The 17,566-nt window shown below is 42.1% G+C and overlaps 2 protein-coding genes across 2 annotated transcripts in view; one reads left to right on the forward strand and one right to left on the reverse strand.

Annotated features, from left to right (window-relative positions):
- The window catches only part of POLR2C (RNA polymerase II subunit C), a 140,210-nt gene that overhangs the window by 107,486 nt on the left and 15,158 nt on the right, over window positions 1-17,566 (reverse strand). The gene's annotated exons all lie outside the window — the stretch shown is intronic.
- On the forward strand, window positions 7,775-8,557 carry LOC306648031 (CDGSH iron-sulfur domain-containing protein 2-like). The gene has a single exon (XM_079117710.1). The coding sequence runs from the start codon at window positions 7,836-7,838 to the stop codon at window positions 8,280-8,282; it is 447 nt and encodes a 148-aa protein (XP_078973836.1). The 5' UTR covers window positions 7,775-7,835; the 3' UTR covers window positions 8,283-8,557.

A 17,566-nucleotide genomic window follows, 5' to 3' on the forward strand; every position in this document is an offset into this window, starting at 1 on the left:
AGTCCTTCCCCTGGGCTATACTGCCTTGATCCTTGATCACTGTCCGTTCTTTCTTTCTTTTTTGGGGGGTACTGAGGATCAACCTCGGGGTGCTCAACCACTGAGCCACGTCCCCAGCCTGTGTTGTATTCTATTTAGAGACAAGGGCTTGCTGAGTTGTTTAGGGCCTCCCTAATTTTTGCGAGGCTGGCTTTGAACTTTTGATCCTCCTGCCTCAGACTCCAGAGCCGCTGGGATGACCGGCGTGCGCCATGGCACCTGGCCTGATCATCGTACTTTCTAGCAGTTCCCTCTCCCCAGGTTTGCTTATCCTTTAAATTCCTGAATGAAATCTTTCAAATATACAGAAAAGTAAAACAAATCCCAGGCCCGCGGCCCAGGCCCGGCAGTTCCCATTTCCCTCTACTTTGGTTTGCATCCCTCGCCCTCTCATTTTTCAGTAAGAGGTAAAACACTTTAGATGCCACCAAAGCTTCCCCACCGCTCCCATCTTCCCTCCCGCTCTTCCCACGGACACCACAAAGCACCACCTGACGCTGCCGGGGATCCTCCCCAAGGAGGTCTTTGTACTTCTATGGCCCTGTAAATAAAGTGCAGGGCGCTGTTTTGTGGGTCTTGACATTTTGCGTAACTGGTACCGGGCCAAATGCCGCCTTTGACAACCCGTGTCACCCCAGTGTGTAAGCTTTTCTTCCTCCCTGATGGCTTTGGCACCTGCGTTTTGCACTGTTGCGAGCAGCTGATCTGTTTTACTTTTTTTTTTTTTTTTTTTTTTTTTTTTGCCGTCCTGGGGATGGAACCTGGGGCCTTGCATGCTAGGTAAGCGCCCTACCACCCAGCTCCACCCCCAGCCTCAAATCCTATGTTGGAACCATGCGGTGAACATTTAGGTTGTTTCCAGATTTTCACTCTTACTGACTCTTCTGTAATGAGTGGACGTCCCCGTGTGGACCTCCTGTCCCTTCATCTTTTCACTCATCTTTTGCTCTCAACTTGGTTCTCCCCTGAGGTCCCTGCTTCCCCGGCAGCCGTCTGTCTAGGGTGGCTGTTCGGCCCACCGCGGCGTCGCACCAGGGCCTGGGCAGCGGCCTGGGCGGCCGAGGCTCCTCCTCGCTCCTCACAGCTGCTGCCAAGCCGTCTGCGTCCCGCCCTCACTTCCTGGGAATGCTGCTGGCAGACTGTGCCAGCCACTTCCTCACTGATGACGACCGCGTCCAGCCCTTGCCATTCTCTGCATCGCCATTGCCTTACCCTCCTGGTGACTTGGGCACCGCTCTCTGTCCCACGACCTCCTCTCTGCCAGTGAACTTGGGCTTCACCTCCCTCTGCCCTCACCCCCAAGTTGTTAGGGCAGCTGCTCTGGAATCATCTCAGCTTCAAACACCCCGCCTCCAAGAGCAAGGCACAGTCCAGCTCACGGCCTGGAGCATCTGACACCAGCAATCCTTGAGCCCCCGAGACTGAGGCTGCCCCTCGCCCGGGTCCTTGCTCTGCGTCACCCCAGGGCGGGTTTACCCATGCCCCCAGCGCTTGTGCCAGAGGACTTCCACTCCCACTCTTCTGGCTGTGTCCCCTCCTGTCACCAGTCCTGCTCCTACACCACGCAGCAGGGCATGGTGAACACTTGGCTGTGCCAACTGTCAACGCAAGCTCACCAACCCCTGGCGACCTATGTCCTGACTCCTTCCTCCCCCACGCCCCCTGACCGCGGCCGGCTTTCTTCCACCATTCACGCCTTCAAACTTCTCTGGCAACTGGTGACCCTGAATCCTGTTTCCTCAAGAAAAGAGAAGTTACCAGAAGCCCACACCCACCCACCACCAGTGAGCGCATCTACCCACAGACGTGCGTCTTCTTGCTCCTGACGAAGCCACTCTCCTCCCCAAGGACATCCCCCGACTCCCCCGTTTCGTTCCTAGCCCCTCTCTCCTGTGTCATCTCATCTGCAGGCCAGAAGCTGCTATTTATCTCTCCCATCGTCTGAAGAGTGCCAGATTCCACGTCTCCTTCCAGAAACTGGACCTTTATGGGGAAGTTCAAAGAAATGGTATCTACTTGCTGTCTCCCACCCTCCTCCCAGTCTCTCCACTCGGTTCTGATTCCAAAGATCCCTTGGGAGCTCCCTGTGATGGCAGATTCATGAGAGGCACAGTCACTCCGGGGGTGGGGGCTGTGACAGGGACGAACCCCTGGAGTACATCGTGTTTCTGAGACATTGACAGAGGATTAAGAATGCATTTTTGGCCAGGTGCAGTGGTACATGCCTGTAATTCCAGTGGCTCTGGAGGCTGAGGCAGGAGGATCTAAAGTTCAAAGCCAGCCTCAGCAACTTAGCAAGGCCCTAAGCAACTCAGCAAGACCCTGTCTTAAAACAGACTATGTACAAGGACTGGCAGTGTGGCTCAGTGGTGAAGTGCCCCTGGTTCAATCCCTGGTACCACAAAACAAAAAAACAAAAAAAATGTTTTTTTGACTTATGTGGGATGGGAAAACTATTGAACACATGAAGGATGTAAGTATTTTGTGTGTGTGTAGTTTAGAAAAAAAAAAGCATTGGCATTGGGTGAGCCAGCACATGTTAGATAATGTAACATCAAATATTGTAACTAACAGCTGGACACGCTTGTAATCCCAGTAGCTCTGGAGGCTGAGGCAGGAAGATCGCCATTTTGAGACCAGCCTCAGCAACTGAGGGAGGCCCTAAACAACTAAGCGAGACCCTGCCTCAAAATAAAAAAAAAAAAAAGGACTGGGCATGTGGCTCAGTGGTTAAATGCCCCTGGGTTCAATCCCTGGTACCAAAAAAAAAAAAAAAAAAAAAAAAAAAAAAAAAAATTCTAACTAACAGATAAACCCAAATCATATAATGACTCAGACACATGAAGTTAATTTCTCATTACAGAAAGTCCAAATAGACTATTTCTGATTCATAGGCAGCTCTTCTCCAAGTGATGTGGGCCCCAAGGCTCCTCCTACCTGTGGCTCTGTGGCATTTGGAGGTGCTCATCAGCATCCAGTCATGGAAGAGAAAATAGAAAAGGGCCCAGAGTGTAGGATGCTCTTTGGATCAAGTCTGGCAGCTGGGTCCATGTGGTCTGGTCACATTCCGTTGGCCAGAATTCCGACAAGAAGCCTCATCTACCTGCAAGGAGGGACCGGCAGCCACATACCTGAGAAGAGGAAGCTGGTTTGGTGAAGAGCCAGCCAGTCTCTGCATTAGTTCAGATGCTGGAAGTCATCTAAGGAGCAACGACGAGGCCAGGAGAAGGTGACTCACCCCGCAGGACCTTCTCCTGACGGGTGCGTGCTCTGGCCTGGATTCCCAGAGCCTGTCCCGTCGTGAAACTACGATTGCTTTCATCCCAGAGCCCCTTCGGAAAGCAAACCTTCCATCTACCTCACATTCATCTGCCTCTTTTGCCATTTGACTTATTTTGTGAGTTTTGTATTTTTGCATACCAACGGCAGGTACCTTGGAGCCCGTAGGTCAGGGCCGATGGGATGGAACCGTAATCGGAACAGAGCGCCGTGGCTCTGTTACCAGCTAGCAGGGAGGGCAGGACTTGCAGGAACTCAGGTTCAGACACCCTCGCCCGCCAGGCCATTTGAGGATCGAGGACCTGCATGCTGTGCACCAGACCATCCCCACTACAGCCCTTTGGTGCTGGAACCTGTGTGTGGCCATCACTCTCCCCCAGATGGGGAAGGCCCAAGTTGAAGGAGCAGCGTGCTTGGCCCAGGGAAGCCCCAGTTCACGGTCCCCAGACCAGGTGCTGGCTGAAACTAGGAGGAGAGGAGGCGACATCCTACAGGGAGGGAAGCAGAAGAGGGAAGTGGGACAGGGTGGACGGCAGCCTGAGGGGAAGAAAGAAGAAGAAAGCCCATGCACGGCCATCCCCAAGCCCCAGGTTCTTTCCATAGAATGTTCTAAGCCTCATTTTCCTCTTGTTTATTTGCCTGGATGCCTGGTGATCTAGGCACGGAGGGAGGACTCTGGAGAAATCCAGGGGGAACCCAGAGCATCTAGAATCCCCAGGGCACTATGGGCAGGAGGAGACTTGGTCCTCCGGGACCAGCCGTGAGGGGGACGCTCCCCTGGCATCCGTTCATGCTGCGCCCGGAGAGTCGCTGCAGGGGAGACTACCCCTAGTGCCTGGCCGTCCGTCCTCATCTGGACAGAGAGAAGGATTTTTTTTAAGTGACCAAATGTCAATAATTGGTGAATCCGGGTGATAAAAATGCAGGATCTCCTCATTCTATTTTTGAAAATGTTCTTTAAGTTTGGAATGGCTTCAAAATAAAAAGCGAAACATGAAATAAAATGTATCAGCACTGGAACCCCCTTCTGCTCTCTTCTAATCATAGTCCCCAACCCCCAAGGGAAGTCACCATTCTTATGCCTCATACCTGGACTAGGTGTATCTACTTGAATCATACAAAAGGCATTCTTGAGGACTGAGGAGATAGCTCAGCTGGTAGAGTGCCTGCTCCTCAAGCACAAGGCCCTGGGTTCAATTCCCAGCACTGCAGAAAAGGCATTCTTTTGTGTTTGGCTTCTTGTGGTTCCAGTTATGCTTATGAGGCGCAGCTACATCATTGCTTATATTTTCATGAGTATATAATTTTCTACAGTAAGATTTTGTCCTATAGGGGTAGGACTTACGCAATGATCGTCTAAGGAGCTCTGAAAACGCTTCTCCCATAGAACAATGACCAACTGCACAAAATGGTCAAAAATAACCATGTGAAAGCTGGAATTTTATCAAAAATGTGTGTGGCTGGGTATGGTGGCACACGCCTGTAATCCCAGCAACCTGGGAGGCTGAGGCAGGAGGATTACAAGTGTGAGACCAGTCTCAGCAACTTAGCAATACCCTATCTCAAAATTGGAAAAAGGGCTGAGGATGTAGTTCAGCGGTAAAGCACCCCTGGGGTCCATCCCTAAACGTCCCCTCCTCCCAAAAGTGTATGCAGGAGGTCAAGTTACTTGACTAGGGGAAATTATGGTTGCATATGATCAACTGACCTTAAAGAGATTATTCTGGACTATCTGAGCGGGCCCACTGTAATCACAGGAGTTTCTTAAATGTGGACAAAGGAGAGATTTGGCTGGCCATCACTGGCTCTGAACATGGAAGGGGGCCACCAGTTAAGGAATCCACATGGCCTGTAGGAGCTGGAAAGGGAAAGAAAATGAATTTTCCCCAGAGTTTCCAGAAGGAATGCAACCCTACTGATACCTTGATTTTAGTCCAGTGAGACCTAGTCCAGATTTCCAACCTATAAAACAGTAAGATAATAAATTTGTGTTTTTTTAAGTCACTCAGTTTTGTTACAGCAGCAGCAACAAAACTAATACAGCATAGAAGAAATTGAAAAGTGTTTCCTTAAGAAAATCATTGCACTCATATTTCTCTTTCCCTAAACTTCATGGTCTATAAGTTCTACCAAATTGGTCAGCAAGGGGTGACTATTTGGAGCAGACTGCAGAAAATTACAACATCAGGGTATTGTCAAAAACAATTGTCTCCTGACCTCAGGAGAATACAGTCAGGAAGGCAAATGTTACCAGTAGCCTGAGATCTTAATATTCTTTGTGGAAAGAAACAGGCCAATAGATATGCCATAAATCCAACAAGGAGGTCTGGAAAATGAGACCAGTAGTTATCCTCCATGAGATTCTGCTATGTCTGATAGGCTGGTAGGTTATGTGCGTGTGCAAGACTGTGCTGATATCTGGAAATAGGCTCTGGTGAGCTATTAATCATGAGCTTAACCTGTGACCCTGAAAACACAGAAGTTAAAGTCTGGGATAGACTTACGAGTGGACTGAACTTTGAAAGCACCCTTCAAAACACAAACAGGTCATTGAGCAAAGGTAGAAGTCTTACTGGCTCCAGATGTTAAGCACAACTTCTGGCAATTCACTAAGGAATGCTGACCCAGAGGCAACCCCTAGAATTAGATTTCAAAATAAAAACAAGAATAAAATATATAACTAGCAGAGACATCATTGCCACATACTCTCCAAGAAACAGAATCCACAGAATTAATCCAGTCGGAATTAATCCAGTCAAGACATCAAGCAAAGAAACAAAGCAGCAAAGGCCAACAACAATAAGCACCCCCAGTTGACATGATGAAAGAACAGAATCCAAGAGTGCTACAGTTGATTATTTAAAATGCCCAGTTTCTTTTTTTTTTTTTTCCCCCCCTTTGGTGGTGTTGGGGATTTGAACCCAGGGCCTTATGCTTACAAGGCAAACACTCTACCAACTGAGCTATATCCCCAGCCCAAATTCTCAGTTTCAATGAAAAATTATAAGACAGGCAAAGAAACAAAGAATGACTGATACACAAGCAACAAAGAAGTCAATGGAAACTCCTCTTGGGGAATACATATGTTGGATTTAGCACATGGTCTTCAAAATAGCTATAATAAATATGTTCAGGGTGGGAGGGAGGCAAGAATGGAGGAAGGATGGATTGTATAGAGGAAAGAGGGGTGGAAGGGGTGGGGGGAAGGGAAAAATAACAGATTGAGACAAACATCATTACCCCATGTACATGTATGATTACACTAATGGTATGACTATACTTCATGTACAACTGGAGAAATAAGTCTCACCCCATTTGTTTGCAATGAATCAAAATAAATAAATTTAAAAATAAATAAATGAATATGTTCAAAGAATGAATTAAAGTGTGGTGATAGGCCAAGGGTGTGGCTCGTTGGCAGAGTGCTTGCCCAGCATGTATGGGGAGGCCCTGATTCCAATCCCAACACTGAAACACACACACAACCCACGAAAAACTGAAGTACAAAGACAAAGACTCCTTAAATTGAAGCCAAAATAAAAAGATTTAAATTTTTTTTAAAATAGGAAATCTGGCTTTGAAAAAGACAACTAAAATGAAATTTTCACTAAATACATTTAAAAACATATTTGAGGGGACAGAATAAAAAAAATCAGTGAACTTGAGAATGACTCGAGGCAGGTTATACAATCTAAATAGTAGAAAGAAAAAAGAATGAAGGAAAATTAATAGAGCCTCAGAAACCTGTGGGATAGCACCAAGCAGAGCATCGCCATGCAGTGGGAGCCCCGGAAGGACAAGAGAGATGGAGAGGAGTAGAAAAGGTATTTGAAGGAGAAATGGCTGAAAACTTCCCAGATATAATGAAAATATAACTTACACATCTTAGAAGCTCAATGAACTTGAAGTAGAATAGACTCAAACAGATTCACACATGATTATCATCATTAAACTATGAAAAGACAAAGAGAAAAACTTGAAAGTAGAAAAAATACATCATATACACAGCAAGTGTAATGCATTACTATTTGTCAAAAAAATATGGAAAAAAATGCAAAACAAAGAAGGAACAAAAAGAAACTACCTCAACATAATAAAGCCCATATATTTAAAAACCACAACTAACATTATATTCAGTGGTGAAAGACTGAAAACTCTTTTTCTAAAATCAGAAACAAGATAACAATCTCTTGGACTGGGGATATAGCTCAGTTGGTAGAGTGCTTGCCTTGCATGCACAGGGCCCTGTGTTCAATCCCCAGCACCACACACACACACAAAGGTATTTGTGTTTGTCACTTCTAATCAACATAGAACTAGAAGTCCTTGTCAGAGCAATTAGGCAAGAAAAGGAAATAGAAGACCCAGATTAGAAAGGAAGAAGTAAAATTATCTCTGTGGACAGAAGACATGATCTTCCACACAGAAAACCCTAAAGATAAGGCTTTCCGCGCAGGCGCGGCGGCTCGGCCGGAGCGCGGAGGGGGCTCGGAGAGGAGCTGACGCCGCTGGCCAGGATGGTACTTGAGAGCGTGGCCCGCATCGTGAAGGTGCAGCTCCCCGCTTATCTTAAGCGGCTCCCGGTTCCGGAGAGCATTACCGGCTTCGCCCGGCTCACAGGTGGTGCTGAGGATGGAACCCAGTGCCTCACACATGCTAGTTTCAGAATGCTTCGGCTATTGCCTTTCCTTGGTGTACTTGCACTACTTGGCTACCTTGCAGTCCGCCCATTCCTCCCGAAGAAAAAACATCAGAAGGATAGCTTGATAAATCTTAAAATACAAAAGGAAAACCCCAAAGTGGTGAATGAAATAAACATTGAAGATTTGTGTCTTACTAAAGCAGCTTATTGTAGGTGTTGGCGTTCAAAGACGTTTCCTGCCTGTGATGGTTCCCATAATAAACATAATGAATTGACAGGAGATAATGTGGGTCCACTCATACTGAAGAAGAAAGAAGTGTAATAGTTATGATTTAGGATTGGTTCAATTGTGTGCTGTAAAATCTTACAATATTTTTTCAATCTTTGTGAATAGAAAATCTTCGAGATGGTGATCTTAATTATTACTACTGGCTGAGTAATTATTTCTGCCAATTTATTTTCTTGCTGCACTACTGTTTATATTTGATACTTAGTATATTCAAAGCCATTTGTGTAGAAGTTAAATTGTTAAGCCTCATTCTGACTTCAAAGAATTAATGTACTTTTCAGCAATAAAATCAGTACTTCTGATCTTAATTAATTGAGAAATCAAAATTTTGGCAATGTGTCCAACACTTTTCTTTCAATGTTAATATTTCAAAAGAATCTATACTTTAAAATTTCCCTACACTGTTAAATATATTATTTTTCATATTGCTTTGTTTTGATCCTTTGAAGTGATTTTATCCTCCTTTGGCCTTTCTCACTGTGCTTTTTTTTTTTTTTATAGGGGAATTAAGAAAAACATTGCCATCAAGAACTACTTGAGGTTACAGAGATAAGTTTTTGCTTTATAGAAATTGTTGTCTTATTAATATGAACACCCCAATTTCAGAAAAGAAGTAAACTGGATATAAAAAGTTCCAATGAGGAATAGTTATTTACATTATAAAAGATTTGTTTACTTTACAAAAAAAAAAAAAAAAAAAAAAAAAAACCCAAAAAATAAACACCAAAAAACCCTTTGGGACTAAATTTAAAATTAGCAAATTTAAAGGATACAACATCAAAAGATGAAAATCAGTTGTTTTTCTATAGAATAACAAGGAACAATTTGGAAAGCAAATCATGAAAACAATTCCATTTACAATAGCATCAAAAAGAATAAAATGCTTAGGGCTGTGGATGTGGCTCAGTTGGTAGAGTGCTTGCCTTGCATGCACAAGGCCCTGGGTTCAATCCCCAGCACCACATTAAAAAAAAGAAAAAAAAAAAGGTACTTAGGAATAAACTTCACCAAGAAGGTGAAAAAATGACACACTGAAAACTAAAAAAGGTTGCAGAAAAAAATCAGGACAATTATACATCAAGATGTCACTCCTGTCCATGAATTGGAAGACATTTCCTGTTCATGAAATTGACATTTTTAAGATGTCAATATTATCCAAAGTAATCTATCGATTTAATGTAATTGCTATCAACATCCCAATAGCATTTTTTAAACCATCCTAATTTATATGGAATCTGAAGGGATCCCGAATAGCCAAAATAATTGTGAAAAGGGACAGGCCAGAAATCTCATACTTTCTGACATTGAAACACAATGACTCACCTCGCAAGCACAAGGCCCTGGGTTCAATCCCCAGCACCGCAAAAAAAAAAAAAAAAAAAAAAAAAGGAAAACACAATGAGGGAATTGTAATTAGACTGTGCACCATGAGCACAAAGGCAGACATTATACACCAATGAAAAAGAATTAAGAATCCAGAAACAAACTACTCTGTGCATAACCGAACGATCTTTGACTGACAGGGGTACTAAAACACAATGAGGAAAAGATGATCTCTTCAAAATGGTGCTGGGAAACCATTAAAAAAAAGAATGAAATTAGATTCCTATGCAAAAAGTAACCCAAAGGGGATCAAAGACCCAAGTAGAAGACCAAGCTCTAAAACTCTGAGAAAAAAATGCAGGGGGGAGGTTCCGTGACGTTGTATTTTGTAAGAACTTCCTGGATATGGAGACCACGCCCCCGTCACCCGGAGGTCTTCTCTGCGCGGTCGGGTGCAGCCGCCCCTGCGGCCGCCGCAGGTGCCCGGAGATCTTTTATCCGAGTGCTGCTGCTGCTGTTGGATGCTGTCACCGTCGCCGTGTTCAAGGTCTCCTGCCCTGGACGCCCAGCTTGCCATCTCTACTGCTACCATAGACACCGCTGGCACCAAAGCCACTGCCCCTCCCTGAGGTCACCTGGAGGTCTCCCTTCTGGGTGCTGCTGCTGCAGCCGCAGCCACCGCCACTGCCACCGCCACTGCTGCTGCCGTCCTCCCACGACGCCTGCAGCTGCTGCTGACCCCCTGCCTGCTGCCACCGGCTCCCGCCCCTGCCACTTCCACCACCGCCCAGAGGTCCATTGCCAGGGAGACTCCAGGTTTGGTTACAAGCACCATATCCATTTTGGGACACCGGCCAGAGCCTGGAGTTTGTCTGGGGACACCAGCCAGGGCCTGGAGGTTAAGTGTCGGGATGCCTATGGGTTTTGCTGCCTCGGGGTGGTCCTCCTGGGAGTGCGGTTGCCGCCACCTAGCTCCTGTCAGGTTTGCTGTCACCAGTGGTCTCTCTCCAATTTCCAGTGGCATTGAGATCTTGGGACTGCAACGTGGCTGAACCCAGGGCATCTGAGGCCCAGATTGGTGAGATAGTGACAGGGTCTGCCAGGGCCTGTCTGGGCCAGGCAGCCTTGTGGGAAGTCAAAGAGAGGGCTGAGAAACTTTTGGATGGTGTTCAGTTTCCCACCAAGGTTTATTTTATTTTTATTTTTTTCTCCTTTGGCATCTCTCTCCACCATATTTGGAGCAGGTTTTTTTGTGCATCAGTTTGTTGAAGACGGTGATATACCCATGGTGTCTTGCAGTTCTGTTGTATATTCTTATATTTTTAATTTTTTTCCTTATCTTTATATAGTATTCGTCCTCTTGCCTGTCTGTCTTCCTAGATTCCCTTTCTACCTTTTCTCTTCCATTCTTCCTGTGGATATTTGCTTCTGGCTTCTCTCTTTTTCACTGATGAACACCATGTCCTGCACTGTTTCTGTTCGTTATCGGAACGCTATTTGAAATTGTAAATCCGTTTGGCAAATTATCTGTTTCTATTGAGGACAGTGTTTGAACTCATCATTGCTGTTTATAGCGAGACGGCAGTGGACACCTTCCTGGGAGCTATTAGTTTTGAGGGTATATTGTTTACACTGGGTGTGTTGATATTGGTCTCCCTCTTAATGCTGGGTTACTGGAAATCTTCAGTGACAGTATAGGTCTACAGGGTAGAATCTCTACTGCCTCAGATCCAAACAACTAGATGGGAAAACACACAAGCAACATGAAAAAACAAGGGAACAAAGTGCCCCAAACAAAGATGGCCCAATAAGAGAATCCACTGACAACACAATAGAAGAAACATCCAAGAAGGAGTTGAGAATATACACAGTTATTCTGATCTATGTAGTAAAGGATGGTATAGTGAAATCAAAGAGAAAATACAGGAAGTGAAAGATCACTTTAATAAAGAGTTAGAGATTGTGAAAAAAAAAAAAAACAAGAGGTAATTCTCAAAAGGAAGGAAGGAATAAGTAAATCAAATTATAAATTCAATGGAAAGCATCACCAATAGACTAGACCATTTAGAAGACAGAACCTCAGACAAAGAAGACAAAATATTTAATATTGAAAATAAAGTTGACCATGCAGAGAAGATGGTAAGAACCCATGAGCAGAACCTCCCAAGAATTATGGGATAACATGACAAGACCAAATTCAAGAGTTATTGGGATAGAAGAAGGAGCAGAGATACAAACCAAAGGAATGCACCATCTTTTCAATGACGTAATATCAGAAAATTTCCCAAACATAAGGAATGAAATGGAAAATCAAATACAGAAGGCTTATAGGACCCCAAATGTACAAAACTACAGCAGACCCACATCAAGACACATTATAATGAAAAAGACTAAAATATAGAATAAGGATAAAATCTTAAAGGCCATAAGAGAAAAAAAGCCAATTATATATAGGGGAAAATTAATTTGGATCTCGACTGATTTTTTAACCCAGACCCTCAAATCTAGGAGGTTATGGATCAATATATTTCAAGCTCTGAAAGAAAATGAATGCCAACAAAGAATTTTATATTCAGCAAAATTAAGTTTCAGATTTGAAGATGAAATAAAAACCTTCCATGATAAATAAAAGTTAAAAGAATTCATAATTAGAATGCCTGCACTACAGAACATTCTCAACTAAATATTTCATAAGGATGAAGTGGAAAAAAAAGTGAAAACCAGCAAAGGGAGGAACTACACTAAAGGAACAGTCAAAGGAGAATCTACATCAAATTAAAAGCCAGAAATAAACCAAAATGACCGGGAAGACAAGTCATGTCTCAGTAATAACCTTGAATATTAATGGGCTGAACTCATCAATCAAAGACATAGACTGTGCAGATTGAATTAAAAAACAAGACCCAACAATATGCTGTCTCCAAGGGACTCCCCTCATAGGCAAAGATATCCACAGACTGAAGGTGAAAGGATGGGAAAAAACATATCACTCACATGGATCGTGTGAACAAGCGGGGGTTTCCATTCTCATATCAGATAATGTGAACTTCAAGCTGAAGTTAATCAAAAGGGACAAAGATGGTCATTTTATTCTACTGAAGGGAATTATACAGTATCAAGACATAACAAATGTAAATATTTGTGCCCCAAACAATGGAGCATCTACGTACATTAAACAAACCCTTCTCAATTTCAAGACTCAAATAGACCACAACACAATAATACTGCGTGACTTTAACACACCTCTCTCACTACTGGACAGATCTTCTAAACAAAAACCACATAAAGAAACTACAGAACTAAATAATACAATCAGTAGACTTAACAGACATATATAGAATATTTCATTCATCACGAACAAATACACTTTTTTCTCAGCAGCACATGAATCCTTCTCTAAAACAGACCTTATCTTCTTATGCCACAAAGCAACTCTTAGTAAATATATAAAAATAGAGATAATACCCTGCACTCTATCAGATTATAATGGACTGAAATTAGAAATCGACAATAAAATGAAAAATAGAAGCTACTCTAACACATGAAGACTAACTAATACACTATCGAATGACAAATGGATAGTACAAGAAATCAAGGATGAAATGAAAAAATACATAGAGGTAAATGAGAATACTGATACAACATTCCAAAATCTCTGGGACACTCTGAAGGCAGTGCTAGGAGGAAAGTTCATTGCATTGAGTTCATTTATTAAAAGAATAAAAAGTCAACAAATAAATGACCTAATATTACAACTCAAAGCCCTAGAAAAAGAAGAAGAGATCAACACCAAAAGTAGGAGAAATAATTAAAATCAGAGCTGAAATCAATGAAATTGAAACGAAAGAAACAATTGAAAAAATTGACAAAACAAAAAGTTAGTTCTTTAAAGAAATAAATAAAATTGATAAACCCCTAGCCACACTAACAAAGAGAAAAAGAAAGAAAACCCAATTTACTAAAATATGTGATGAAAAAGGAAAAATCACAACAGACATGACTGAAACGCAGAAGATAATTAGAAACCATTATGAAAATTTATACTCCAATAAAATAGAAAATATTGAAAATATTGACAAATTTCTAGAAACATATGACCAGCCTAAACTGAATCAGGAGGTCATACATGACTTAAACAGAACAATTTCAAGTAATAAAATAGAAAACGCCTTTAAAAGCCTACCAAATAAGAAAAGCCCAGAACCAGACAGATTCTCAGCTGAGTTCTACAAGACCTTCAAAGAAGAATTAACACCAATACTCCTCAAATTATTCCATGAAATAGAAAAGGAGGGAACCCTTCCAAACTCATTCTATGAGGCTAATATCACCCTGATGCCAAAACCAGACAAAGACACATCAAGGAAAGAAAACTTCAGACCAATATCCCTGATGAACATAGATGCAAAAATTCTCAGTAAAATTCTGGCAAATGGTATACAAAAACATATTAAAAAGATAGTGCACCATGATCAAGTGGGATTCCTCCCAGGGATGCAGGGTTGGTTCAACATTTGGAAATCAATAAATGTAATTCATCACATCAATAGACTTAAAGTCAAGAAATCATATGATCATCTCAATAGATGCAGAAAAAGCGGTTGACAAAATATAGCACCCCTTCATGTTCAAAACACTAGAAAAACTAAGGATAGTAGAAACATACCTCAACATCCTAAAAGCAATATGTGCCAAGCCCAAGGCCAACATAATTTTAAATGGAGAAAAATTGAAAGCAGTTCCTCTAAAAACTGGAACAAAACAAGGATGCCCTCATTTACCACTTTTATTCAACATTGTCCTTGAAACTCTTGCCAGAGCAATTAGAAGAAAGAAATTAAAGGTATACAAATAGGTAAAGAAGAACTTAAACTATCACTCTTTGCTGATGATATGAGTCTGTATTTGGAAGATCAAAAAAATTCCACCAAAAATCTTCGAGAACTAATCAATGAATTCAGCAAAATAGTAGGATATAAAATCAATACCCATAAATCAAACGCATTCCTATACATCAGTAATGAATCCACTGAAAGAGAAATAAAGAACACTACCCCATTCACAACTGCCTCAAAAAAAAAAAAAAAAAAAAAAAAAAAAAAAACCTTGGGAATCAATCTAACATAAGAGGTGAAAGACCCCTACAATGAAAACTACAGAACACTTAAAAAAGAAATTGAAGAAGACCTTAGAAGATGGAAAGACCTCCCATGCTCCTGGATAGGCAGAATTAATGTCAAAATGGACATACTACCAAAGCATTATACAAATTTAATGCAATTCCTATTAAAATCCCAATGACATTCTTCATAGAACTAGAAAAAGCAACCATGAAATTCATTTGGAAAAACAAAAGACCCAGAATAACCAAAGCAATGCTTAGCAAGAAAAGTGAAGCAGGAGGCATCACAATACCAGACCTCAAACTATACTACAGAGCTATAATAATAAAAGCAGCATGCTGGGCTAGGGATATAGCTCAGTTGGATGCTTGCTTCACAAGCACAAGGGTCTGAGTTCAATCCCCAGCACCGTGAAAAAACAAACAAACAAAAACAGCATGGTATTGGCACCAAAACAGTCAGGTAGACCAATGATAAAGAATAGAAGACACAGAGACAAACCCACGTAAATACAGATAACTCATACTAGGCAAAGGTGCCAAAAACATTCACTGAAGAAAAGATAGCTTATTCAACAAATGGTGCTGGGAAAAATGGAAAGTCACATGTAACGAAATGAAATTAAAACCTCTCACCCTGCATGAAACTCAACTCACTGTGGATCAAAGACTTAGGCACTAGAACAGAGACCCTGTGACTACTAGAAGAAAAAGTAGACCCAAATCTTCACCATATCGGCCTAGAATCTGACTTCCTTAACAAGATCCCTAAAGCTCAAGGAGTTAAATCAAGATTCAATAAATGGGATGGACTCAAACTAAAAAACTTCTTTTCAGCAAAGGAAACAATCAATAATGTGAAGAGAGCCTATAGACTAGGAGAAAATCTTTACCACATGCACCTCAGATCAAGCATTAATCTCTAGAATATATAAAGAACTCAAAAAACACCAAAAAACCAAATAACCCAATCAATACATGGGCTAAGGAACTGAACAGACACTTCTCAGAAGAAGAAATACAATTGATCAACAAATATATGAAAAAATGTTCAACATCTCCGGCAATTAGAGAAATGCAAACCAAAACTACTCTGAGATTTCATCTCTCTCCAGTCAGAATGGCAATTATCAAGAATACAAGCATCAATAAATGTTGAGGAGGATGTGGGGAAAAAGGTACACTCATACATCACTGGTGGGACTGCAAATTGGCACAATCATTATGGAAAACAGCATGGATGTTCCTCAGAAAACTTGGAATGGAACCACCATTTGATCCAGTCATCCCACTCCTCAGTTTATACATAAAAGATTTAAAAATCAACATATTACAGTGAAGCAGCCATCTCAATGTTTATACAGCTCAATCTGCAATAGCTAAACTATGGAACCAACCTAGCTGCCCTTCAACAGATGAATGGACAAAGAAAATGTGGTGTAAATACACACACACACACACACACACACACACACTCAACTTTAAAGAAGAATGAAATTCTGGCATTTGCTGGTAAATGGATGGAATTAGAGAATGTCATGCTAAGTGAAACAAGCCAATCCCAAAAAACCAAAGGCTGAATGTTTTCTCTGATATGTGGAAGCTAATTCACAATAAGTGGTGGGGGGAGAGGGAAGAATAGGGTTACTTTATATTAGGTAGAGGGGAGTAAAGGGAGGGGAAGGGGTATGGGGACAGGAAGGATAGTAGAGTGAAGCAGACATTATTACCTTATGTACATGTATGACTGCATGACTGATGTGATCCTGCAAGATGTATAATCAGAAGAATGGGAAGTTATACTCTATTTATGTATGATCTATCAAAATGTACAAATGCATTCTACTGTCATGTACAACTAATTAGAACAAATAAAATTTAAAAAAGAAGAAAAAAAGAATTTCCTGGATATGATACCAAAAAACATAGGCACCTAAAGTAAACGTGAATAAGTGGGATTTCATCAAGATTAAAAACGTCCATGCACCAAAGCTTACAATGAACAGGGTGAAAAAGCAACCTGCAGGCAGGGAGAAGAGATTCGTAAATGATATACATGGATAAACCAGATGGGCCAACCATGCAATGGAACACCATTCAGCCTTAAAACAAAGGAAATTCTGACACACGCTACCACAGCTGTGAATATTTTGTGACTGGCTTATGCTAAGTGAAAAAAAAAAACAAAAAACAAAAAACAAAAAAACAGCCACAGAAGGATGCACAAACACTGTGATTCCGCTACAGGAATCACCTACCATAGTTAATCCACAAGAGTGGAATGGTGGTTTCCAGGAGCAGGGGAAGGGGGAATGAAGTGTATTGCTTAACAGCTCAATCCGCAGTAGCAAACTATGGAACCAACCCCGCTCCACCACGTCAGCCTAAGACCTGACTTCCTTAACAAGACCTTAAGACATTTTAGTTTTCCAAAATGAGAAAGTTCTGGAGACCAGGGGCAAGACACTGTCTTTTTTTGTTTGTTTGATACCAGGGATTAAAGCATTGAGCTACAACCCCAGAACTTTTTATTTTTTATTTTGAGATAGGGTTTTGTTAAGTTGTTCAGGGTCTCGCTAAGTTGCTGACGCTGGCCTTGAACGTGCGATCCTCCTGCCTCAGCCTCAGAGTCGCTGGGATGTGCCACTGTGCCCAGTAGACCTACTTAATCTTGATACTTTCCTTAGAGGTCGCATGTCTAAATACCATCACGCTGGAGCCTGGGGTCTCTACATATAGATGGGAATGGGGGAACACAAACCTTCAGTCCATAACCAGTGGCAGTAAGAAATCCTGGGAAGGGCTGGGGAGATAGCTCACACAAGGCCCTGAGTTCGATCCTCAGTACTGCAAAAAAAAAAATCCTGGGAAG

This window comes from Sciurus vulgaris (assembly GCF_902686455.1).
Source record: "Sciurus vulgaris genome assembly, chromosome: 17".
Taxonomy (NCBI): domain Eukaryota; kingdom Metazoa; phylum Chordata; class Mammalia; order Rodentia; family Sciuridae; genus Sciurus; species Sciurus vulgaris.